This window comes from Triturus cristatus, chromosome 10 (assembly GCF_964204655.1).
Source record: "Triturus cristatus chromosome 10, aTriCri1.1, whole genome shotgun sequence".
Classification (NCBI taxonomy): domain Eukaryota; kingdom Metazoa; phylum Chordata; class Amphibia; order Caudata; family Salamandridae; genus Triturus; species Triturus cristatus.
In genome coordinates this window covers 223,926,422-223,952,882 of record NC_140593.1, presented here as the reverse complement: position 1 = coordinate 223,952,882, position 26,461 = coordinate 223,926,422, and the positions used below count along the sequence as shown (strand labels likewise).

The following is a 26,461-nucleotide window of genomic DNA, read 5'->3' as shown; positions in this document are numbered from 1 at the left end:
ACTGTGACACATGAAGACACGAAGAAGTCATTGGGAAGCATTGGAAATACAAATATTTGGTCCTTCTTTGAGTACAAGGAACTTACAACTAATATGAGGCAAGCAAACGATGAAGAATATGGAAGTATTCTGAAAGATATCAGAATTGGACTACTCACAGAAGTTGGGAAAAAAGCATTACAGAGTCGGCTGCTACATAATTTATTTCCAAAGGAAGAAATAGTTGCAGAGAAAATATACAAGAATATTGCAGAAAACAAAAGTGTCATCTGCTTAATGCCAACTCTACGTGAATGCTCAATATTTAATGAGGAGCTTTTGAAATTGGAAAAGGAAGAGATCAGGAAATTGGAAGCAGTGGACAAAATTGAGGATGGAAGAATTACTGTCACAGTAACAGGCAAACTGAAAAATAAATTGGACTCACTAGAGAAGAACATCTCCAAAACAGCAGGATTAGAAAAAAATCTATATGTTTGCATGAACTGTAGAGTATTTTTAAGGAGAAATTTGGATGTTGAGAAAGGCTTAGTGAATGGAGCGATGGGAAGAGTTGTGGGTTTTATTAATTATCAGAAAAAAGAAGGAATTGAATGTTTACAGATAAAATTTGATCAGATAGATGAAGTTAAAGATATTTGTCGTTGTACAGTTCGTTTTATGCTTGTGAAAGACTTATATGTACGTAGGAAGCAGTTTCCGTTTTCTCTAGCATATGCTGTAACTATCCACAAGTCTCAAGGATTGACTGTAGATTGTGCATTTGTGAACATTGGTTCAACTGTGTTCAAAGAAGGTATGGCATATGTAGCTTTGTCACGAGTCAAAACATTATCAGGTTTATTCATGATAGACTTTGATGACTCAAAAGTTAGTGCTGATACAAACTGTGTAAAGGAGTATAATAGATTAAGAAGAAGCTATGCTCCTCATTTAGGTCAGTATCCTGTGTTGGAGAAACGTGTAGTTTCTCGTAAAAGGAGAAATGAGAATATCTGTAATGAAGATATAGAGAAGAGGAAAAAAAAGAGGAGTGATGTAATTGCAAGCAAAAAGAAAAAGGACAATGAAGAACAGGTTGTAGGATGTCATTTTGAAAATAGCTCTGGTGTCAACTGCTACGCTAATGTAGTGCTGAATGTTGCATTTTATCTGGAAAGTTTGCAAGAGCAGATAATAGTAAATCAGGGAAAAAGATTCTGTTCAGAGCTGAGTCTCCTTTTTCAAAAGCTGAGTAAAGATAAAACTCAAATAGAAAGTGCTACTGATATTAGAAAACTTTTAGATGTATGTTCAGGACGAACACAGTTTTCTCAAAATGAACAGCAAGATGCACACGAATTTTTGATGTATTTTCTTGAGGTAGTGGAAGAAGAAGGAGTTCCCATTGACATTTTTTTTGGTCTCTCTTATAAATGGGAACATAGTTGTGATAATTGTTATAATATATGTGGCTCTATTGTTGATAATGAAAGGTTTATTTATTTGACATTGCCAGAGAGTAAAACAGTCACTTTTGCAAAATTAGTTAAAGATGCTAATCATAGCATGAAATGTGGTGAGTGTAATTCTGACATGTTTTCAACATTAATTTTAAGGGAATACGGACAGTATGTAATTTTAATGATGCAACGATGTAGAGCTGATGGTTCAAAATTGGATACTTTAATAAAGAAGTTTACAGGACAGCAATTATCAATTTCAGGAAAAACTTTTGTAACTGTTGCAATAATTTTCCATGATGGACCTACTGTTACTTCTGGACATTACACAGTTTATCTAAAATGTGAAAAAGGCTGGACACTGTGTAATGATTCCCAATTGATTTTCAAACAACGTTTGCCTTTTGATTTAGCAAATTCCTATCTAATCTTCCTGAAACTTAAATTTTAGAGAGACTTGGCAAGATCTGGACAAAATAATTTTACCATTTTACTGGATTACCATTGCAATTTTGTAGAAAAAATATTTTTAAAATTATCATTTGGCCTAAAGGAAAGATAACCAATTGTAATGTGGACTTTTTTAATTTTTAATGCAATTTTGAAAAACCAATAATTTATAGATAATCGGTAACTTCTGCACATTTTAAATTTTGGAATGCTATTGGACTGCCATTGGAAATTTTTTCAAAAATGATTTAAAAAATTACTATTTGGCCATGTGGAAAAGTAAGCAATTCTATTGTGGACTAAATAAATTATTCAAAAAATTTTCGTGAACCAAAATGTTACAGAGAATCGGTGAGATCTGGACAGATTAAACTTTAGAATTTTAATGGATTTCCCTTGGAAATTTATTCCAAAAAAAAAAAAAAAAATACTATTTGGCCTAAAGGAAATGAAATCAGATGTATTTTGGAGTTATTTGAGATATAATATTGTGATTATACTTCTGAAACAAACATATCAGACGGTATTTTAAAGAAATAAGTATTGTTTTTAGATGATATTTTTTTAGAATAATATGCATTTCTGTAATGATAAGTTTAAGTGAGAAGAGATTCTGGGCTTTTTTAATACAATCTTTGAGATTGTTATTTTTTTTTGCCCGCTGTAAAATGATGAATGCAATTGCTTTCACAATTTATAGTGAAATGCAATATATTCTGAAAACAGCAAAAATAAGGCAAAAATATTTTTTTGAAAAAAATGTAAATATGTATACTGTATTATAAATTGTTAAAAAAATATTAATTCTTTTTTCTTTTTTTTCAGATCGATATAGAAAATTTTTGAAAACTACAACCATTTTTAAAACTATTTTTAAAAAAAACAAATGAATAAATATTTTTTTGAGTGAGTATGGTAAGTCAATAATAATAATTGTAGTCTCTCAAGGACCTTGTAATGTGATAATTGATTTTTAGTGTTTTTTTTTAAAAATAAAAAAAAGGTACGCGCACCGTACGCGTACGGTAAAAAAAAAAAAAAAAGGTTTTAAAAAAAAAAGGAAAAAAAAGATGAAAGATAAGGTTGGCTCTTAAAAGAACCGTTGTGTTCATGCAGGGACAGAGGAAAGGAAGCATGGGAAAATCATTCAAAGCTACAAATGTGCTGATCTATTTTGTTGTTCACTAGGGAAACACTGGTCTCCCTATGACAAATTAGACCTTTACAAAATGTGCAATGAATATCAACCTTCCGAAATCGAAGGTTCATTTCCAGAGGGCCAGCAAAAGGAGATTCTCCCCCCACAGATGAAGGGCTCACCTGACCTGCAGAAGAAGGAGTCAGCCCTGCAGATGATGGTCCAGGCAGAGCTGCTGTGGATGTACTGGCTCGTCTTTCTGAAGAGTTACCTCCAAAAAGATGACCATGTGTCCTTCTGTGTACATCCTGGAGGTGTCTCTTCATGGTGTGATTCCCAAAGGAATACTTCCTGTTAGGATTACCTCTAGAAAGTACACGCTTACACAGCTTGCAAGTAACTAAGGGTGCATTCACCTTTTGCTGGCCTTCTGGAAAAGTAAAATAATCCCAAACATAAGAAGGCTTTTGTTTCCTCGATCTCTGCCTCAAGACAGTGCTGCTGGTGCTAGCCTCACTCTCAGAAGAGCTCTGCTGTTCTGCCATCGTATCCCAAAGACAAACCAGCTCCTTCTCCCAAGGGATCACAAGCAGAAATGAGGGGAATGGGTGTGGTGTAGGAGAGTTCTAGAACTGAAAGTAGTTTCAACCAATCAAAAGTTGTGTTTCAAGATCACATGACCTACCGTACGCTTACGGTACGCTTACGGCAAAAGTGCGCATGCGCGTAAAAAAGACACGCGCTTGCGCGCATGCGCATAACAGTCACTCCCCGGCACTTCCGCGTAACGTGCGCGTGTGGCGTAAGCGCGCACGCGTCCCACGCGCAGTACGCGCGGCTACGCAAAGTGCGTAACTATACGCAAGCAGCGTAGATAGATTACGGACGTTGCGTAAACCGTACGCTTACCGTGAGCTTACGGTACGCGTACTATAAAAAAAAAAAAAAAAAAAAAAAAAAAAATCTGGTAATAAATTTTACATGTTTATTTTAAAAAATATATTAAAAAAAAATATTTAAGGATTTTAAAAATTTAAGCATAGTCTTTATAAAATGAAAGAAAATTAAATTAAAAATATGTTTGAAAAAAATGAAGAATAAAAAAAAAAATTAGCATTTAAAAAACCTTGCAAATTCACTGAAAAAACCATGGGTTACACACACGTTATAGTTAGGAATTAGCATTTAAAAAACCTTGCAAATTCACTGAAAAAACCATGGGTTTCACACATGTTATAGTTAGGAATTAGCATTTAAAAAACCTTAGAAATTCACTGAAAAAACCATAGGTTTCACACACGTTATAGTTAGGAATTAGCATTTAAAAAACCTTAGAAATTCAGTGAAAAAACCATAGGTTTCACACATGTTATAGTTAGCTGGACATTTTACTCGTAAAAAACCAATGAAATTGCCCCGTTATAGTTAGTTCAGCTAACTATAACTCACGCGCCCGCAATGCACTGCTGATGACGTCACATATTACATCACTCATGACATGGTCAGTGACATCACTCATGACATCACTGATGACATCTCAAATGACATCACTGATGACCTCACTGATGACATCATCCAGTGAATGTGTGTTTTTCTGAAAATTAAATATGTTTTATATATGTATATCTCAAGGTCGATGGAAGAATAAATGGGTATATAAGTGTCTAAATGGATGATTTGTTTTTAAAAAATTGATTGTGTAACTGACTGATTAAGTGTATCTCTCACTTTGTGTATAAGTGGCTGCATGGGTTGGTGAGTAGCTACATGGGTGTCTATATAGGTTAGTAGTTGTTTTTTTGAGTATCAGTCTGAGTGTCTGTATGGTTCGGTGGGGGGTATTACGTAGTGCATAGGTGCATGAATGAGTGACTCACTGTTTGTATGTGTTGAAGACAGCATGTGTGCAGGACTGTATGGGTGGATGAGTGTGTGTATGGGTGTGTTAGTGAGTGAATGACTGTCCCAATAGTGTCTTCAGGAGTAACTACATATGTTTTAAACTAGTATATGTGACTATTGGTGTATATATGTGAGTATATGTGAGAGGGAGAGATTGAAAGAGTTCCTGTATGAATAAGTATGTGTTTCTATAAGTGATTGTTTAAAAGACTAAGTATGTGTAAGTTTCCGTAGAAGTAAGTGTGGTGGTGTGTGTATAACTGTATATGCAGGTGAATGTATGTTTGATTCTTTATTAGCATGAGTGACTATGTGTGTGAGTAACTCTATGGATGAGTGGCATTATGTAACAGGATGTATAGGTGTATGAGTACATATGATGAGTGAGTACATGTATGAGTGACTGTATAGGACTGTTGGTGAATGAGTGGATGTGTATGTGGATCTTAGAATTACTGAAGAGGCTGTTGTAACTGGTATTGGTATGTCCATTGTTTTGAAAATTTTAGTCTCTATTTTTGAATGTGTGTATCAAAGCTTATATTAAGGTGAGAGGAGGTCTGCCACTCTATCACAAGGATGATGTCATCAGTGAGGTCATCAGTGATGTCATTTGAGATGTCATCAGTGATGTCATGAGTGATGTCACTGACCATGTCATGAGTGATGTAATATGTGACGTCATCAGCAGTGCATTGCGGGCGCGTGAGTTATAGTTAGCTGAACTAACTATAACGGGGCAATTTCATTGGTTTTTTACGAGTAAAATGTCCAGCTAACTATAACATGTGTGAAACCTATGGTTTTTTCACTGAATTTCTAAGGTTTTTTAAATGCTAATTCCTAACTATAACGTGTGTGAAACCTATGGTTTTTTCAGTGAATTTCTAAGGTTTTTTAAATGCTAATTCCTAACTATAACGTGTGTGAAACCCATGGTTTTTTCTGTGAATTTGCAAGGTTTTTTAAATGCTAATTCCTAACTATAACGTGTGTGTAACCCATGGTTTTTTCAGTGAATATATATATATATATATATATATAAGAAGTTGCCTCCAAGATGAAGCCACACTACGGTGAGTAAGGTCCTTTATTTGTGAAATACAGGACAAACAGATCAGCTGCGCCTTTGCATGAATCACAAGCCAAACGCGTTTCGAGCGTAACAACGCTCTTGATCACTGGCAAAAGGGAAAGGCAGCAATCGCACCACCTGCGTAAATTTAAATGCCCCGCTTCTGTGGGCGTCCACGCAAGGAATGATGGTAGTTGTGGTGCACGCTAAATGTTCAATGTTACCCCCAGTGGGTTGCATGCCTCGCCCCAAAATGTTCAAAATGTTTTACCCAAGTGGGCTGCGCGAAGCTGTCCGGGCCGTCACCCCGTCCATACAGCATCCACAAAGCGGACTCACCGTCCCCACAGCGTCCATTGATCCTTGTCGCTGCAGGCCCGCCCTGATAGCAGAGGGGCTCCATCGCGGCGGGGCACGCCGCATTAACACAGAAAAAAGAAGTTGCCTCCAAGATGAAGCCACACTACGGTGAGTAAGGTCCTTTATTTGTGAAATACGGGACAAACAGACCAGCTGCTCCTTTGCATGAATCACAAGCCAAACGCGTAACAACGCTCTTGATCACTGGCAAAAGGGAAAGGCAGCAATCGTACCACCTGCGTGAATTTAAATGTCCCGCCTCTGTGGACGGTGTGACGGCCCGGACAGCTTCGGCGCAGCCCACTTGGGTAAAACATTTTGAACATTTTGGGGCGAGGCATGCAACCCACTGGGGGTAACATTGAACATTTAGCGTGCACCACAACTACCATCATTCCTTGCGTGGACGCCCACAGAGGCGGGACATTTAAATTCACGCAGGTGGTGCGATTGCTGCCTTTCCCTTTTGCCAGTGATCAAGAGCGTTGTTACGCTCGAAACGCGTTTGGCTTGTGATTCATGCAAAGGAGCAGCTGGTCTGTTTGTCCTGTATTTCACAAATAAAGGACCTGAAACGTGTCAGGCTTTTGAACTGTTGGTGGTTTCCTATCTACTGCGCTGCAACTTTTGCAAAATAAACGGATGAATACCTACTTGTTTGTGGCTCTCCTTAATGGGAAACCTGAGATGTGGATTTGTAACGGCCGTTCCCGGTCGTGGGGGAGCCCTGCCACAGAGGAGTGGACCAGCTGGTGTCAATCGGCAAGCAGCGCGAAGGGCAAAGAGGTCGTTTTTGCAAAAGAGGAATTTGCAGCCAGGTAATGAGAGGAATTCCTTCCAGACCCCCTTGGGTTTTTAATGTTCGACATTGTGCACCGCATGTTAAGCAGCTCACTGAAGCAACACTTAGGCACTACGTTGACCAGCAGGCTCTGGGAGAGCCAACGCCCACTGGGGCAGGTGGTGAGACTTTAAATAAGTGGTGCCTTTTGCAAACATGTGCTGTTTGGAACCTAAGCCTCTGAAGAAATGCGAGAGCGCATGAAACGCGTCAGGCTTTTGAACTGTTGGTGGTTTCCTATCTACTGCGCTGCAACTTTTGCAAAATAAACGGATGAATACCTACTTGTTTGTGGCTCTCCTTAATGGGAAACCTGAGATGTGGATTTGTAACGGCCGTTCCCGGTCGTGGGGGAGCCCTGCCACAGAGGAGTGGACCAGCTGGTGTCAATCGGCAAGCAGCGCGAAGGGCAAAGAGGTCGTTTTTGCAAAAGAGGAATTTGCAGCCCGGTAATGAGAGGAATTCCTTCCAGACCCACTTGGGTTTTTAATGTTCGACATTGTGCACCGCATGTTAAGCAGCTCACTGAAGCAACACTTAGGCACTACGTTGACCAGCAGGCTCTGGGAGAGCCAACGCCCACTGGGGCAGGTGGTGAGACTTTAAATAAGTGGTGCCTTTTGCAAACATGTGCTGTTTGGAACCTAAGCCTCTGAAGAAATGCGAGAGCGCATGAAACGCGTCAGGCTTTTGAACTGTTGGTGGTTTCCTATCTACTGCGCTGCAACTTTTGCAAAATAAACGGATGAATACCTACTTGTTTGTGGCTCTCCTTAATGGGAAACCTGAGATGTGGATTTGTAACGGCCGTTCCCGGTCGTGGGGGAGCCCTGCCACAGAGGAGTGGACCAGCTGGTGTCAATCGGCAAGCAGCGCGAAGGGCAAAGAGGTCGTTTTTGCAAAAGAGGAATTTGCAGCCCGGTAATGAGAGGAATTCCTTCCAGACCTACTTGGGTTTTTAATGTTCGACATTGTGCACCGCATGTTAAGCAGCTCACTGAAGCAACACTTAGGCACTACGTTGACCAGCAGGCTCTGGGAGAGCCAACGCCCACTGGGGCAGGTGGTGAGACTTTAAATAAGTGGTGCCTTTTGCAAACATGTGCTGTTTGGAACCTAAGCCTCTGAAGAAATGGGAGAGCGCATGAAACGCGTCAGGCTCTTGAACTGTTGGTGGTTTCCTATCTACTGCGCTGCAACTTTTGCAAAATAAACGGATGAATACCTACTTGTTTGTGGCTCTCCTTAATGGGAAACCTGAGATGTGGATTTGTAACGGCCGTTCCCGGTCGTGGGGGAGCCCTGCCACAGAGGAGTGGACCAGCTGGTGTCAATCGGCAAGCAGCGCGAAGGGCAAAGAGGTCGTTTTTGCAAAAGAGGAATTTGCAGACCGGTAATGAGAGGAATTCCTTCCAGACCCTCTTGGGTTTTTAATGTTCGACTATATATATATATATATATTCACTGAAATAAAACAAAGGTTAAAGGGATGTTATAGTTAGATGAAATAGTCAGATAAACATACTGTTTTAAATTACCAAAACCACTAAAAGTCACAGAAAGAGTTATCTAAAGTAACAATAACTTGTGCCCTTAATAGACTATAACTCTCGCCCACACTAGGTAGAGTATTGGCATCAATTATGTCATTTCAGAAGTTGAAGTGGTGTTATCAATAATGTCATAGAGCATGTCATGAGTGATGTAATATGTGAGGTAATTATCAGTGCATAGCAAGAGTTATAGTTACTTTAGAACATGAGAAATGGTTACTTGAGATAATTTCGAAGGTTTTTAAAAACAATGTTAAGCAAGATATTATTGCAATTTCTACTATAACGTCACTTTAACCTATGATTTTTTTGTGAATTTCTACTTTTTTTTAACATAAAGTTAGATTTCCATCACCGTGCCCAGCAAGAGGTTGAGCGCTGGACCCCCAGTGTGTACTGGCTTTGTCCCCAAAACCTAAGATAGTGGCCTCAACATTTTCTTCAGGATGCAGGCAGGAAATAGGCCCGACAGTTGGGCTTGCTGATCCATCGCAGCAAGGCAGGATCCACAGACTCACCACAAAGGATTCGCTATGAATCTGTAATGAAATATACATATATTTTGAACCTTAATTTCCCAAAACCACTGAACAGATTTACAAAAAATCACAAAAGCACGCTTTCTACACCAAGATCTAGCTTTCTACCAAATTGGGTCTAATTCCTTTATGCCATTTTTGCAGTCTCACTGTTCAATTTTCCTTTGGAAAATTGCATAGGAAAAATTTGTTTTGGAACACCCCCTTACTCTCAGGCCGCACTTGACAGATCATCTAAAAATTTTCTAGGACAGTGATGTCATTTGAGATGTCATGAGTGAAGTCACTGACCATGTCATGAGGGATGTAATATGTAGGCCATAAGCACTGCATTGCAAGGGCCTAAGTTATAGTTAGCGCAGGTAACTATAACTGCTGAATTTCTATGGTTTTGTGCCTGTGAAATCAGAACGTAACTATAACGTCCCTGTAACCTTTGGTTTTTCCATTACATTTTTAAGGTTTTTATTTTTTCCTAACTATAACGTCCCTGTAACCTCTGCGCTTTTTTAAGTGAATTTCAAAGATTTCTTTTTATTTACATTTCCAAAGTATACTGGCTCTTTAGCTTTTTAGTTTTCAGTGAATCTTTAAGTTTTTTTAAAAATTATATTTTGCTAACTATAACATCTATGTAACCTTTGTTTTTGTGTGTGATTTTTTAATGCTTTTTTATATTTACATTTCCTAACTCTAAAGGTTGTTTTACCTATAGTTTTCTCAGTGCTTTTTGTGGGCTTCTTTTGTAAAAGTTTTAGTAATCATAATGTTTGTGTACTTTTTAGTGAATTTATCTTTTAAATGTAAGTTATACTATTAATCTGCATCTGTGTAATGTATGTTTTATTTAGAAAGTATTTTACATTATTTGGTGCTAAAAAACTTTAATTGTATTTAATTGTGCTTTATAATGTAGTCTTTAAATTCTTTTAATTTAAAAATAAAATAATGTTTTATTGGTTTTAAAAATGTAAAGAAATACATTTTTTATACTGTAAAGAACTTTTTGGGATGGAAAGCGTGCAAATTAATATTATTGTTTTTGAAAAATATTTTGGGGTACTGCGGCTCCTCTGTCTGACTGGGAAAACTAGACAGGGCTGTAACAACTCTATGGTTTATATTTGCAATCATGTGATCGGAATGTATCCGCGAAAATTTGATAAACGAAATCGGTGTGAACGTATTTGAGACTATATTTATCGCACCATATATTTGATTTTAATGTTACTCACCCGATTTATATTTTACATGAAGTCGCAAATCTATGGACTGGAACTGCAAAATCGTGTGATAATACGCTCAAATGTTACCTTTTAATTGGCTGCATAAGCACCACACCCTTTTCAGAAATAAACCTCATCCGAAACATGCTTCTTTAATTTGAACAGTGGACAGAAAAACACAGCTTTTTGTACATCTCCTCATTTTTGCCCTGTTCACAACTGAACATCTGTACACCATGACTGATTCAAACCCGTCCAGGTAATCAGTTGATCCTGTACAGCTCCAGGAGGATGAAGATCATGACAACCCTCATCCTAAGAAGGAAAGTGAGGTGAGACTTTTCTGTTACAATTTTCTCAGGCAAAAAAAAGGTCACACCAAGGATTATAAAGTGCAATGTTTGTGGCAAGGAATTATCCCATGGTACCAATAAAAAGTACTCCCATGGCGTTAGCTCTTTGTGGAAGGCCATGAAAACCATCCACTAGATAGCTTATTTAAGGATAGTCCGCTGCTGGGGATTTCACATCTTCTCCCACTGAGTCTGCATCCTCTACCTCAGCCACAATCACGGTTTCTGCTGTGTGTGCTAATCTAGGACATATGAAAACCCACTGACTCCGATACCAGATGCCAATGGGGTTGATTACCACATCCTTGGCTGAATAGTTGGATGCCTTAAGCAACTACTCTTGTTAATTATTTTTTTGCATCCAACTTTTTTCCACATATTTTTGAGTTTTAAAGCTTGTTGCTTTTCGTTATAGTTGTTTTTGAACAGTTTTGCACCTTGTGTTTTTTTGGTGCATTACAAAATAAAGCGGCAACCATTTTGTTTTAAGAACTTAACAAAAAAAATATTCTTGTTGGAACTACACCACCCAAACAAAAAAAGAGCAGTTTGCGGTCTTATTTTTTTAATGCATATATATTCTGCAAGTGAGTGCCGGGGTGTATCAGCATATGAATCAGTGTGTGCCTCAGTGTGTCAAGGTATGCATCAGTGTCTGCCTAGCTGTGTCAGTGTATGTACAAGTGGGTGCCTGATTCTGCAAGTGTATGCATCAGTGTCTGCCTGGATGTGCTAGTGTATGCATCAGTGTCTGCCTGGCTCTGTTAGTCTATGGATGACTGTGTGTCAGACTGTGTTAGAGTATGTATCAGTGTGTGCCTGGGTGAGTCAGTGTCTGCCTGGGTGTGTCAGTATATGCATCAGTGTGTGCCTGGTTGTTACTGTATGAATGAGTGTATGAATGAGTGTATGCCTGGTTGTCTCATGTGTGTGTGCATGGGTATGTTAGTGTATACATGAGTGTGTGCCTGGCTGTGTCACTGTATGCATCAGTGTCTGCCTGGCTGTGTGAGCTTATGCTTCAGTGTGTGTCTGGGTGTGCTAGTGTATGCATGCCTGTGTGCCTGGTGCCCTCAGTGTGCACCTGGGTGTGTCACTGTATGGGTTGGTGTTTGCCTGGCTGTGTCAGTGTATGCATTGGTGCCTACATAGGTGTGTGAGCATAAGCATGAGTGTGTGCCTGGCTTTATCAGAGTATGCATGAATGTGTGCTTAGCTGTAACAATGTATGCATCAGTGGCTGAGTAGGTGTTTTGAGCGTATGCATGAGTGTGTGCCTGACTGTGTCAGAGTATGCATGAGTGTGTGCCTGGGTGTCTGAGTGTATGAATTACTGTGTGCATGTGTGTTAGTGTATGCATAAGTGTTTGCCTGGTTATGTCAGTATATGTATTAGTGTGTAGGGGGAGGGGAGCACAAAGCTTTGCCCCCCAGCACAGTTCACCCCTTTGCATTATGGTAAATTCAGTTCACTTTAAATGTTTACTTGAATTTTTTCTGAAGTGTTTCACCAAGGTTGGTGCAGGTTAGTGCTGTGAATCTCTAAACACATGTGTTTCTGGATATTATCCATCATCAGTAGAGATAAAAATAAATTCCATCTGGGGTTGCTGAGAAAGCTGCCACAATCCTCTCAGGTCTCAGTACCTCTCTCTGGCGCACAGGTGCATCTCCAAAAGCTCGTCAGCTCAATGACTCAAGGGAGATTTTTCAAAATAAAGGAGGATGGGAGCACTCTGCCTCACCTGGGTGTGAGAGTACAGCTCTTCTGTTACGTCCAGTAAGGCACACACAGCTGGATTGCTGAGAGGTGGTCAGAGGTCACGTCTCCTTTCTCCACCACTCTGCAAACACCCCTCCGGGTGCACTGCTGCTTGGGGGAAGAAAAGTCAACTTTAGTCCTAAGGCCCTCAGGAGGCAAGGGGATATCTCTCCCCCACCAGCAGTGCACCGTTAGGCAAGTTTGCAGAGTGGTGGAGAAAGGGGCATGGCCTCTGACCATCTCTCAGCAATCCTGCTGTGTGGGGCTCACTGGAGGTAACAAGAATTATTTTTATCCCCTAAGCAGTCAAGGGGACTTCATCCCCCAACCGGGAGCGCACCAGGAGGTGCACTTGCAGAGTATGGGAGAAAGGGGCGGGCCTCCTGCGTGTTGTGGCATTTCTTTATTTATTTTTGGAAGGGGGGCCACATCACTGTACACCATCTCTCAGGGCCTGATCAATTAAAACAAAAAATGTAAACTGGATGGTGGGCCTTTAATTTTTTTTTTTTAGTTTTCTAATGGAAGTGCCCCAAGGAACCCCCGTCTATGGCCATTTTCGGCCCCAGGGCCCCATCCCCTGGGGCATGCCCATTTTAATGTATTTTTTTTTTTAAATACGCCCCTGAGCCTTTAAAACCCAGGAGGTTTTTTTAAAGGGGAAAGTGACCACATGGCCTCCCTCCCCAAGCCATTATATGCCGGGGGAGGCTGCTCCTGGGGCCGAAACATACACAAAAAGGGATGGGCTGCACCCCCATGTCTCCTAAGGCCCTGGGGACCCCATCTCCCAGCGCTCTTTTAAATAATTAAAGGGGAAGGGGGATGCGTGCCCCACCTCCCTGAGGCTTTAAAGAGCCCTGATGACCCCATCCCTCAGGGCCACTACCTAAGTTTGAGAGTTGGGGACCATGTCCCCCGCAGAGCCTTAAAAAGACACTGGGGACGCCATCTCTTAGGGTTGTATTTTTTTTAAAGTGGGGGGAGGCATGCAGCCCCCTTCCTGAACCTTTTCCAGACCAGGGAGACCCATTCCCTGGCCCTGCATTATTAAAGATAGGTGCCCTAGTGCCCACCCAGGGCACCCACTATACACTCATTGGGGGCCCAGTGCTATACTCATGCAGCGGGAGCTGGCATTGCTCCCACGTGCAGGTAGCAGCTATTTCTGTTGCTCACTCCGGGCAGGAACAATATCATTATCTTTTTCCCTGCCCGCATCAGTGTGAGCAGGGAAACAGATTAAAAGTTTGCTCCCAGCTTCCAAAGCTACAGACACTCTATTCTTTAGCACTGCACTCTATTCCAATGCACTCTATGCCACTGCACTCAGCAGCACTTCACGCCACCGCATTCTATGCTACTCCACTGCACTATATTCTATTCTGCATAACTCCACTCTGCACCACTGCACTCTGTGCTACTGTACTCTGCACGACTGCACTCTATGTCATTGTACTCTATGCCAATCTACCCCACTGCGCTCTACACTTCTGCACTTACACCACTGAATTCTATGTCGCTGCACTCTGCAACACTTCATTCTATTATTGCATTCTATTATTGCACTATACTCTGCAACACTCTATGCTAATGCACTCTTCACCAGTCCACTCTACACTGCTGCACTGTGCGCCACTCAATGGGACTTCACTCGATGCCACTCCAATACATGATACTCTATGCCACTCCACTCTACATTACTCTACTCCACTCTTCACCATTCCACCTTATGACACTCCAAGCCACTCTCCTCTACCCCATTAACATTTAGCCATGCTGAACAGAAACCATACTGTTGTACAACATGGAAAAAACACATTGGCATAGCCAATAACTCTTGCATTGGCGAGACCTATTAGCTTTGCCAATACTTGTTTTGATTCCCACCGCAAGACTGCTCAATTTTTTTTTTTCACTGTATCAATCAATCATCATTTGCAGAGCATGGCGCTGTCCTCCCTGGTGGTATTTGGGAGTTGGCGTGCAGGGTCTCCTTCGACAAGGCAGGTTTTGAGGAAAGGTGGGAAGATGGAAGAAACAAGCAGAAAAAAGGCAAAGCGGAGGGCATAAAGCAAGCAAGCAGAAAAGGCAAAACAGAGGACAGAAAAACAAGCAGAAAGGTAAAACAGAGGACAGATAAATGAGCATAAAAATCAAAACAGAGCATAGGAGGGCATAATAGAGGGCAGAAAAACGAGCAGAAAAGGGCAAACTCTATAAATGCCCATAGAGTCAAATACTTTAATCAGGCCAGTAAAGGATACCTAACTAAATTATGTATGCACACATTCATACATGGGGCTCTCAAATGAAAGGATTTCCTAACTTATTGTAGAAGAAGCCCAGGAATTCTAACTAAGGAAATGTAGATCCACATGGTAATGGTGGGAGGGAAAACCCTCTGTAGCCTCACATTTAGCAAGGCCTGGTATCTCCGCCATAATACCTACATTACCTCCCATCTTCTGAGCATACATTATTCACAATGGGACATGATTGTGGCATGGTTGGGTCATGGCAGCTCGATCCTGCTCTGAAAGCAGCTGCCAAGCCTAACTCCATCTAGGAAATGCCAAAATGGCAAAATGGCCAGTCCAGCCCAAAGAGCAAGAGAATTAGAGCTTTGTATTTTAAAAATGAACCTTATTTTGGGAACGGACAATGGATGTAAAAAAGAATGTATTTGGTATGCTGTGCCACTTAAGTCATTTTAGCAGGATAGCAAGAATATGAGAGCTTTGAATCATATAGATTCACCTTGTTATGAGAAACAGGCTATAGAATTAATTTATATGACATCAAGTGGTGGGGGAGGGAGGGAGTAGCAATGATCCATTCAGCTTCCAAGTAATATGCAAAGATCATAACACTTGTACCTGTGCGGCCAGGGTCATGAGCTATTGGTTTCTCTCATAACAAACCCTCATTCATGCACGCAGGTGTTAGGGCGGTATATCTTGGTTCTCCACCTATTCGTGACGTGACAACACCATCATTGGGTTTTGTATTGGGTCTGCTGACCTCCACTTGGAGGTAGATCGACTGGTAATACAGTAGTGCCCAGAGACAAAAAAGGTGAAGTGCTCAGGTGAAGTGAGATTAGTAACGTGATCTACATACGCACATTTTTTTATCTTTTAATTAATCCACATTTCCATACAATAAAAGATTTTGGTAACGTAGGTTTTTTAACAACCAAGATATACAGCCCTAATACCTGCATGCGTGAATGAGGGTTTTTTATGAGAGAAACCAATAGCTTATGACCCTGGTCACACTGGTACAAGTGGTCCATTCCCTTATGATCTTTGTATAGAATACATTTCCCAAGTCCATTAGTTAATAACGTATCCTGTCCAATTCTTTTTTTTGTGCTTTACATTCTTTGCATTCTAACTAGGACTTGCAGTCCTGATTTCAAATTGGGGCAAAGCAAGTGCAAGTCCCAGAAAGCAAAGCAAATGATTGGAGTAGGTGAGCTACTCGTGCTTGGCCCTGGAAGCTCTGCATTTTTACCAGATGACCATATTCAAGTTTAGCCATTGATGTAACAGGGATGCCATGGGCAATGATGCAAACAAGGAAAACAGGACTCCTGTGCGTCTTCTGGTTATAAAAGACAGTCCTGCTCTGCATTTAATGAAATAATGAGAACTACACCATTGAATGCAGTATTTCCTTCTACAAACTGTTAAAATCTAGAACTTTATTTAAATGTGTCTTACAATGTGACCCAATATCCCAACTCCTATTTTGCAACACGTTGGTAATTGAAAGCTCAGAGCTAGAATCACCAAGAAAAACAAGGTATTTGGAGAAGTCCTGATGGGAGATATTGAAGGCACTAGTGAGTTAAAAGGGCACAGGTGTGAGACCTGACCGTATTAGGGTGGTCTTTCCCCCAACCACTTGCCTACCTTCTCCACTTTTCGGACCTCGTTTTTGCAGGCTTTATGACTCTGTGTAATTTACCACTGCTGGCCAGTGCTAAAGTGATTGTGCTCTCTCCCTTATACATGGTAACATTGGTTCATCCCTAACTGATACATTTTATTTACTCATACTTCCCTAGTGAAGTGGTACCCCTTGTACCTAGGCCCTGTAAATGAAATACTACCAGTGGGCCTGCAGCACCGATTGTGCCAACTGCTGAAGTAGCCCTTTAACCATGTCGAAAGCCTGCCACCGCAGATCTTATATGTGTAGTTTTACACTGCCATGTCCACCTGGCAAAACAATTCTTCTACCAGGTCCGAATCTTCAATCTTTATACATATACATCACCCTTAAGGTAGGCCTGGACCACCCGGAGGGCAGGATGTAATGTATTCAAAAGGCAGGATGTGTACTTTTACATTTTACATGTCCTAGTAGTGAAAAACTCCCAAGGTTATTGTTCACTTCTGCAAGGCCTATCTCTCCCATAGGATAACATTGGGATTACCTTATTATATTTTATAAATGTAATTTCCAATTGGAAAGAGATAATACCCCCAAGTCTGGTGTCCCTGAATCCTAATTTCAAATCCTAATTTATGGTGATTTTAAATTACAATTCGGGAAATTCCACTTTTAGAAAGGTGGCATTTTCCTACGTTTACCATTTTGTGCCTGCTGTATTTCTCTGATGAGTTTGGAGTGGGTGACAGCTGGGGAAGTATATTCCCGCTAGACAGCCACACACAATGGGAATTCAGGTGTGACCTGATGGGCTGCATACCTCGGAGTAGTGAGTCTGGGCAGGTAGGGAGGACCTCTATGCACTTTAAAGACCAGTCTTTGAAGTCTCCCCCACTTCAGATACCCAACTAGGTATAATTACTGTACCCATGATACCATCACTTTGGTACACTTCTGGACCTGTGAAGTTTCTGCCAGGAATCTTCTGTGCTGCTGAAGGATTGACACTCTGCTGGACTGATCACTTGCTGGACACCTGCCTTGTTGTGCTGCCATGCTGCCTGCTTTTCCCCTGCCTTGGTGAGAAGGACTGGACCTGCATCGTTTGAACTAAAAAAAAGTGACTCAAGGGACTAGCTGGCTGGCCTCCTGATCGGAAGTCTCCGCGACATAAAGACTGCCAGCCACCCTGCTTCGGCACCTGGACTCTGCTATCTATGAGTCTGCCCTGCCAAGTGTTGCCAGTCCAGTCCTGGACCCTTGGAAGTAGACCTAAGGTGCTTGCTCTAGCAAAATAAAAATATCAGAACTGGTGCATCACCCCTGGTGCGCGCATCAGAACCGGCGCATCACTCCTGTTGCGTGCATATAACCGGCACATCCCTCCTGTTGTGTATACCAGAACTTGCGTATCAACTTTAATGCACGGATCGCCCGACTCATCGCCTTCGGAACCCCCCCTTCACAACACTCTAGCCAGCACAGGATCTTCATATCCCTGCTGAGGGCATCCTCGAAGACAAATCTCTGCATCGCAGCTCTTCACTCATCAGAGCAGATGCATCACCACTGCTATACGGATCAGGACCAGCGCATCGCCACCACTGCATGGATCAACACTAACGCATCAACACATCTTAGTCATAGACGCAGACAGGATCAAGGTACTTTTGTTCAGCGGGCCTCACTGGGTCCCTCTATCTGGCCCACGCACCACCCCTGTTGGCCTGAACTTTTGACTTGGTCCCGGTCAGGGGCGACCAGATATCCCAAGCAAGCCTTTGTTGTTTCTAAGCACTATTTTACAGTATATTCTTAATTCTTATCTCAAATTCTACTTAATGGATTTTGTTATTCTGGTCTTATTTTATTTATTAAATAACAAGCGATTTTTCTCATCTGATGGCGAATCTTTTTCTTTGGTGTTTTCACTGTTTTACTTTTGAAGTGTTGCACAAATACTTTTCATATTGCCTCTAAAGTTAAGCTTGACTGCTCTGTGCCAAGCTACCAGAGGATGAGCACAGGTTAATTTAGGGTTTGACGCAGGGCCGGACTGGCAATTCCGGGCACCAGGCAATCCCCCGGTAGACTGGATAGAGTGGGGGCCCGTTTTATGACAGGGGGCTCGTTCTGTTGCTGGGGGCCGATTTGGCCTTGTCGGACTGACCGTACAAAGTAAAGTCAAACATAATTAACATTGCATTAAGCACAACCAGGCCGCCTGAGCACAGCACAACGATTCTCCTGCATAAAATGCTGGTGCTCGGTCTGTGTCCGTGACGTGACGTTAGCAGTGACCCGCCGGCCGATTTCAATTTCATTTAGGCAGCAGCAGCAGGCAGCCATGAGTGACGTAGACGTGCGCAGCGCACAGATGTCACCGCCTCCGCGTCGGCGCGCCGTGGTCCATGCAGGGCAGGTACAGGGCACCTCTGTGCAGGCTGCGTGCTGTGGTCTATGCAGGGCAGGTACAGGGCTCCTCTGTGCAGGCTGCGCGCCATGGTCCACACAGCAGGACAGGCACTGGGTACCTTTGTGCAGGCTGCAAGTAGTGTCCACGTAGAAGTCAGATCATACCCATGTGCAGGCAGGCAATTTATGTAGCGTTTGCTACCTGATGTTTAGCGCTGCGAATTACTGTCACCAAAAATCAATGCTCCCCGTTCCATCGACTTCAACAAGATGACAGGCTGAGCCGCCCCTGTTGGCTTTCAAACCCATGACCTCCAGGCTAAACACGTCTCTCTTGGGCTCTAGTATTAGACATGTTTTCCAAATGTACTCTGCAGTGGTGGTCAGACTCGCTCGCTGTACTCACTATGCACACCTGGGGGGGCTGGTCTGACAAAATTTTCCAGGGCTGGTTTGGGTTCCCATTTCGGCCCTGGTTTAACGGCACTTACCCTGACTAGAATTTGTGGTGATTGCTAGCTCAGAGCTTGACCCCAGTCAACCAGGAACCCAATATCTAACAACAGGTAATAAAAGTAGGTCAAAATATGCAGTTGAGAATGAGGATTCTTGCCTTCCTATTGCTTGCAAATAAAGCACTTTTGCGCATGTACTGTCAGCCAAAATAGTCTCTGCCTTTGGCATATAGATTTAAATTCATGGCATTTCATTTTCTTTTAACAGACAAGCCTTCAATATCTCTCGAGAATATGAACAAATGGAACCACCAAACTGTCGTTTTATTGAAGGAATCGGTATGTATGGATGTTGCTTCTTTTCAGTTTTTCCGTAAGACTAGCAAGTTACTTGAAAAAAGACTTCACTTCCTGTAAGAAAATTATCAAGGATAGAGAATTTAATAGATCTTGATCATGACTGTAGTTTCACAGACAGACATAAAAGGAAAGGTTTTTTAGATTTTCATTAATTTTGGTTTCGATCTTTTGTAAACGAAGTAGAGTCCTTGTATGTAATCAATCCAGTAGCCAGTAGTGAAGATTATGTAGGTTTATTCAGTTACAGGTAAGATGGTACAGGCCCCACCGGGAGCAGCGTCCTGCTGCTCAGCCCCACTCATTCCATCCAAACCATGCACTCATGAACATTCTATTACATCACACTCACACAGGCTGAGCAGCAAGGAACTAGGAGACACAGGATATAACAAGAACATCGAAATGTTGTGAGCTCAACTGAAGACAATGGTGGGGCTCAGGACCAATAATGACTCTTATGTATTTGGCCAATGTTTGTCTTTCTATTTCTCTCTCTTAATTTAGAACATTTTACTTTTGGCGAGTATAATGTTTTATTAGCATTATACCCCATCTGACCCAGGCAAAGCTGTTTTTAAAGAGTCTCTAGGCCCTCTCCCTTATTATACATGGATTCAGAGCCTTTACCAACCATTATAGCCCTTGGCAGCAAACTTTAATGCCATATTGTTGTTTTAGTCTTTGAAGAGGATCTGAAGTGAGTTTTGCCACAATTTGTGGTAAACCTCAAATTATTCTTATTGGAAGGCTTCATACACTAAATTCTTACTCTTCCCAAATGTGCTGGCCTTATGTTATTCTACCGAATGTAGAACAGCTCTGTTTCTATAATCTTTGGCATCAAGGAACCCTACGCTTCTATGTAAGAATCCCTCTACTTAATCACTACTGATTAAATTATTACATCTCTGTATTACCCTGTGACCTTCCAGTTGATTGTGCTAGTGATAAATGTATCACTATTATTACTTTTATTTTTTCGTAGTTTACATGAAATTTTGCAAAACTGATCATAAGTTATTGACAATTCACCCCTTCTATTTAGCAATTGAGGTATAATTCTCGAAAAGTGATGAAAATATCTACAACAAAGTAATGTCATTATGTTGGAAGCATCAGATAACAAACAGCAGAAATTGACTGAGGTGCAGATATGCCTACACTGTCATAATCTTATCTTGTTTTAGCTTTAAAAAAATACCCATCAATAATCACAACTTATTTACCAATCTACAACTCATAATGTTTGTCTAACATCTTTGAATACGTTAAAAATGTCCTAAAAGAAAATACTTCAGCATATACACTGTACGTCACTTCACAAAGAATTTTAAACTGTAAATCCAATTGTAGTTAAGTAAAAATGATATAATATTGTAAATTGTGCTAAGAATTACTGCCTGTTTATTCCCCTACCTCCAAATCGTACACATCACACATAAGAATACTAGGGATGGATCTGTACAAAACTTTTTTTTTTTTAAATCCAGCTGCCGTTTCTGCCTGTTATTACTCTTAGATTAGTATGTCTATGCTAGAAATCTATTTGAGGGCACACTTTTCAATTGTAGTTTTGCTCTCTCTACTGTGGTGGTGGGACAGTAACTGGTTACCCTTCAGGTGTTGGCCATTAAGGTGTGTGGTGACAATGAGGACTCCTATGAGGGCACAAAAAGGGTCAAGGGCCCAATTCCCTCCAATAATCTCTCAAAACCTATCTGCCACACATCCCAATTACTCATGTGACCCCAGGCAAAGCAACTCCATCATTTGTCACATGCGACTGAACACATCCAACTAACATCAGAAATAGTACACCTTATGCTTCTCAATACTTATTCTGTATTCCACTATCACCACACAACCTCCATGTTCTTTTCATAACTAAAACATGTGTCACTTGGACTTCTGCACACGGCCTGCATCCCCTTGGCTCCTGACAATACATAATTCAACTCCTTGATTAAAACATGCACACAAAATCAAAGAAGGACTTGCAGTCAGCTTGCCACCTTTTTAGAAACCTATATTGTCATCTACAAACATATAGCCCTGATCCCTCTAGAAACCTAAGGCCATATGTATGTAAGAGTTTTACCCATTCTGTGTCTAAGGGAAAATTGTTTGAACATAAGCCCCATATCCTTACCTGGAACTGATCTAGAGACCTCTGAAACATAGCAACACCTGGAATGAGAAAATTGCTGAAATTATCACAAATGCATGCATTAAACTCACATGTAGGATGTCATTCTCCCAATATTCCCTGCCATCATGAACATGCAACCTGCACTCGCTGAAATCTTAAACATTTTAACATGAAGCAAAATGTCATTGAAGCTATACATTTCATGAATAACATTCAACTTCACTATCACCTCTTTCCATCCCTCAACTGCATTAATTCACTGCAATTGAACTTGAAAGACCTTCTGTCATACCAACCACCTTCCACATACACTGACCATCCCCTTCAGTCACACAATTGTGCTTCTTCGAAAAATTCCCCATATAATATAGCGAGGAGTGGAAAACAATTCATATAGGGCTGCCTCTAAAAAGATCTGAGTGTTTTGTACGATTACTATTCTTCATGGATTTAAACAACTATAAACCCAACCAAGAAAATGTTCTTGTAGGAGAGTGGCATCGACTGCATAGTTGCCCCCAACTTTTTGCTGATGTTTTGACTGTTTTATACCTTTAGCCAGGCTGTGGCCCTGCTATCCAGGACCCCAGCCTATCTGCTTCTTCTCTAAACTGATGTGAGTACCCTAGGTACAACCCAATTGGATTCTGAGGATACCCTGTCAGCCCTTATAGATGGTACCCTAGGTACCCAGGGCATGGGTCCCTCAGAGGCCTACCAGGGCTGCAGCACTTATTGTGCCACCCTGGGACAGCCATACCAAATGACACCACCAGACCACTACTGTAGTCTGGGTAAGGTGGTGCTTGCACCCCCTTACAGGGATACAGGTACCCTGTATCCCACCTATCTACAACACATGTATTCTCATTGGTCACCCCTCAAGCAGGCCTTGCTAATCCTACAAGGCAGGGTGCTGAGATATGTGTGAGGGGGGACCCTACCTGAGTAGGGCCCCTCTGCAACCCTCGTAAAAATAATTGCTGGGTTGTTTGTAGTGTAGCCATACCATATACTCTTAACCGCATTATAAGTATATCGCTGTTAGACCTGGCATCATTGGCATGAGTCTCTCCTCCATTTTTTTCTGTTTGCCTCCTCTGTTTACGATGTTTTAGCTGGATTATTGCTTTGGGCACTGTGCCACTGCTGATCAGTGCCACAGTGCAAGTGCTCCCTATGTTAAATTGTTACATTGATTGGTGTTACCATGATTGGCTTGGTTGACTTACTGTTCAGACCCTAGTCTAGTGCACTGCGTGTGCCAAGGGCGTGTAAGTAAACTGCTGCTGGTGGGCTTGCAGCACTGGTTGTGCCACCCACAGAAGCAGCGTGTAAAATGTGTCTCAGGCCTGCCACCGCAGCGCCTGCGTGCAGTCCCTGACTGCCATGTCGACTTGGCAAGGAAACCTACTTGCCAGTCTCTAAACCTTCACTTTGCCACATTTCAGACACCTCTATGGTAGGCCCTAGGGCAGGGTGCATTGTTGGTAAAAGGTAGGTCATGCCCTGATGTGTGTGGCATGACCTAATAGTGAATTACAGCCATTTTCGTTTTTCACTATTGAAGGGCTACCTGCCTCCAATAGGCCAGACTGGGCAGACTGATTATTAACTCCATTATAATCTATCTGACTCAGGGAGCATGGTAGCAAGTCGAGTTTAGTATCCCTGAACTCAGAATTTAATAACACACCCTTTAGGATTGATGGTTTTTAAATTCTATGTTTGAAAATAGCACTTTTAGAAAGTGGCTATTTTCTTGTCCAACTATCTACCGGTCTCTGCTGGTTTGGTGTGTGTGTCAGGGGCTGGGTGGCTCCAGAGGTCTGAATGAGTCAGTGTGGGGTGAATGGGGCGTTTACACATAGAGGGAGGGAAGAGTAGCCTGCCCTGCCTGACACAATACTGGCTCCACCTCCTGCTGGGCGACTGATAGCCCTGCCCCTGCCAGTGACAATACTGGCTCCGCCTCCTGCTGGGCGGCTGAGGACTCTGCCCTGCTCAGTGAATAGGCCAGGTGCCTCTGCCTGGCAACACCCACAACAAACCTGAGATGGTGGGAATCTCCCTGCTTGGACAAAGGGAACAAAGGGAAAAAGGGGTATAAGAGAAGGACCCCTGAACCAAGAACTCAGATCACTTCTGACAAGGAAACCTGTACCAAGGACAAGAAGCCTGCTGATCTAAGGACTTGCCTCCCCTTTCTGCCAGAGTGCTGTTTTGCTGTGGAGGAACCTGAAAGCTGCTTCTTTATTTTTGCCAAGGAACAAGGAGAGAGGAACTTGGTGTGTACTCTCTGAACACTTGCTAGGAAATCTCCAAGGACTAGAAGAGTGCCAGTCTCCTGTTGAAGTCACAGGGCCAAAGGACTTCACCATCTACTGAATTGCTGAATTGCTGGAAAGTGTTGTTTCCAGTACACAAGGGAAAATCTGCAGTCTCGACGCCAGCAGCAACGCCAGTGAGCAGTGGGTATCGGCCCCGGCTCCAAGTGACCCCGTCTCGACGCCGGTATCAACGCCAGTGAGGAGTGAGTATCGGCTCCACCTCCAAGCGACCCCGTCCCGACGCCGCTGCTGGTCGCATCGACTCGACGCCGTGAGCGCTGCTCCGGCCCGACATCCCTCGACACCGCTGCGGATTGACCCGACTCCGAGGCACGATCGACGCCGACCTCGCCGCCGACATCTCGACGCCGTGGATCCTCGTTTTCTTCGTTTCTCAAGGTACTGTACTTGTGGGGTCTGTTGCGACTCCAGGCTCGACGTAGCGCTCCTCGCGGTCAACGCCGAACCTTGGGAATCTTGTAGACTCGACGTCGTGTGACTCCTGTGGGGGTTACATTGTTGCCAGAGAACTGTGCTCAGAAGAATACTTTGCTAAAGAACTATTTGCCAAGAAGAAACCTTATTTGAACTATTATTTTTCCTTCCAAAGAGTATTTATTAAGACTGTGGTATATTTTTGTCGTTATTTGGTCTTGTGCTAAGCCTTATATAAAAATACTATTTTTATAATAACTTCTGTGTCGTGTCCATCTGTAGTGTATTCACTTTATTACTGGATGTGGTCATAAATGCTTAACACACTGCCTCTGAGATAAGCCTGTCTGCTCTGCCAAGCTACCAAGGGGGTAGCAGGGGTTATCTGAGTGTGTAATCCCCTTGCCCTGACTAGAGTTGGTAGGTCCCTATTTGTCAGAAGTGTATACCTCTGCCAACTAGAGACCGCCGGTTCTAACATTGGTGGTCAGCGGTGAGGATTTGAACTTTGCATTTATGACTCATGTGCAGTGATTAGTGTACGCTACATAGTGAAAGCAGACCATAACGCAGCCACAGTCTGTTTGGTAGGATATTCTATTTTTGTTCTCCGCTTTCCTGGAGCTTATTTTCTTAAACACTGCCAGTTTTGACCATGGAGAATGCCAGAGCTGCTACACCTGTGGAGATTGTTGTGGGGGAATTTGATAAGGAGAAGATAGATTCCTACAAGCTAAAGGATCTAAGAGGATTTTGCAAGCAGTTTAAAGTTCCTACCACAGGTCTCAAATTGAGAGGCGACTTCCTCAAAGCGCTGAAGGCCTGGTTAGAGGCCAGAGATCCCTCTGACCCGGTGGTGGTACCGGAAGAGGAAGAAGAAGAGGAAGAGGAAGAGCCCACAGGTGGGCCAGTGTCATCTCCAGGCAGCAGTGTTTCCTCTAAGAGCCTTTCTCCTGAAGAGTTGGAAGACAGGGAGAAGGAGAGGGAATACAAGTTAGAGATGGCAAAACTTAAATTAGGAGGGCAGTTGGAATTAGAGAATGCAAGAAGCAAGAGAGAAGCTGAAATGGAGAGCAAGAGATTAGATTTTGAGAGAGAGAAATTAGCGTTTGAACGTGAGAAGATGGTGAGGGAGATGGAGCTTAAAACTAAGAGTTTAGAGTTGAATCCCTCTGGTGGCAGCACTCCATCTGTGCCTGCAGAAAGTAGGTTTTATTTTCCTAAAGATGTGATCAAAGATTACAGTAAGAATGAAGATATTAGCCAATGGTTTAAAGCATATGAGTTAGCGTTATTGGCCCACCGGGTCCCTGAGAAAGATTGGGGAACGGGGTTGTGGAGCCGCTTTACAAATGAAGGGAGAGATACCTTGTTGAGCCTTCCTGCTGAGGATAGGATGTCTTATACTCATATGAAAGATGCTTTAATGCTGAGATATGGCTTAACTCCAGAAAAGTACAGACAAACCTTTAGAGAATGTAAGAAGTTGCCTGGTACTACGTGGGTTGAATATGTGTCTTTTTTCTGCAGAACCATGGATGGTTGGATAAAGGGTAGCAAGGTTGATAGTTATGATGCTCTTTATGATTTGTTTGCTTGGGAGCACTTGTCTAATAACTGTTTTCCAGAGCTACGCCAGCACCTTGTTGATAGCAAGATATCTAACCCTAGAAAACTTGCTGAGGAGGCGGACCGCTGGGTCAGTACCAGGGTCCACAAGGGTCCAGTGGGAGACTCAGCCAAAGGTGGGCAGGGTCCCCAGCAGAAGAGTGG

The 26,461-nt window shown here is 42.3% G+C and overlaps 1 protein-coding gene across 1 annotated transcript in view; it reads left to right on the top strand.

Moving 5' to 3' along the window:
• The window catches only part of LOC146789239 (serum paraoxonase/arylesterase 2-like), a 375,480-nt gene that overhangs the window by 137,855 nt on the left and 211,164 nt on the right, over positions 1 to 26,461 (top strand). Inside the window, exon 2 of the mRNA XM_085630859.1 lies at positions 19,683 to 19,753. Coding sequence (XP_085486985.1) covers positions 19,683 to 19,753 — 71 coding nt within the window. The remainder of the gene's footprint in view (positions 1 to 19,682; positions 19,754 to 26,461) is intronic.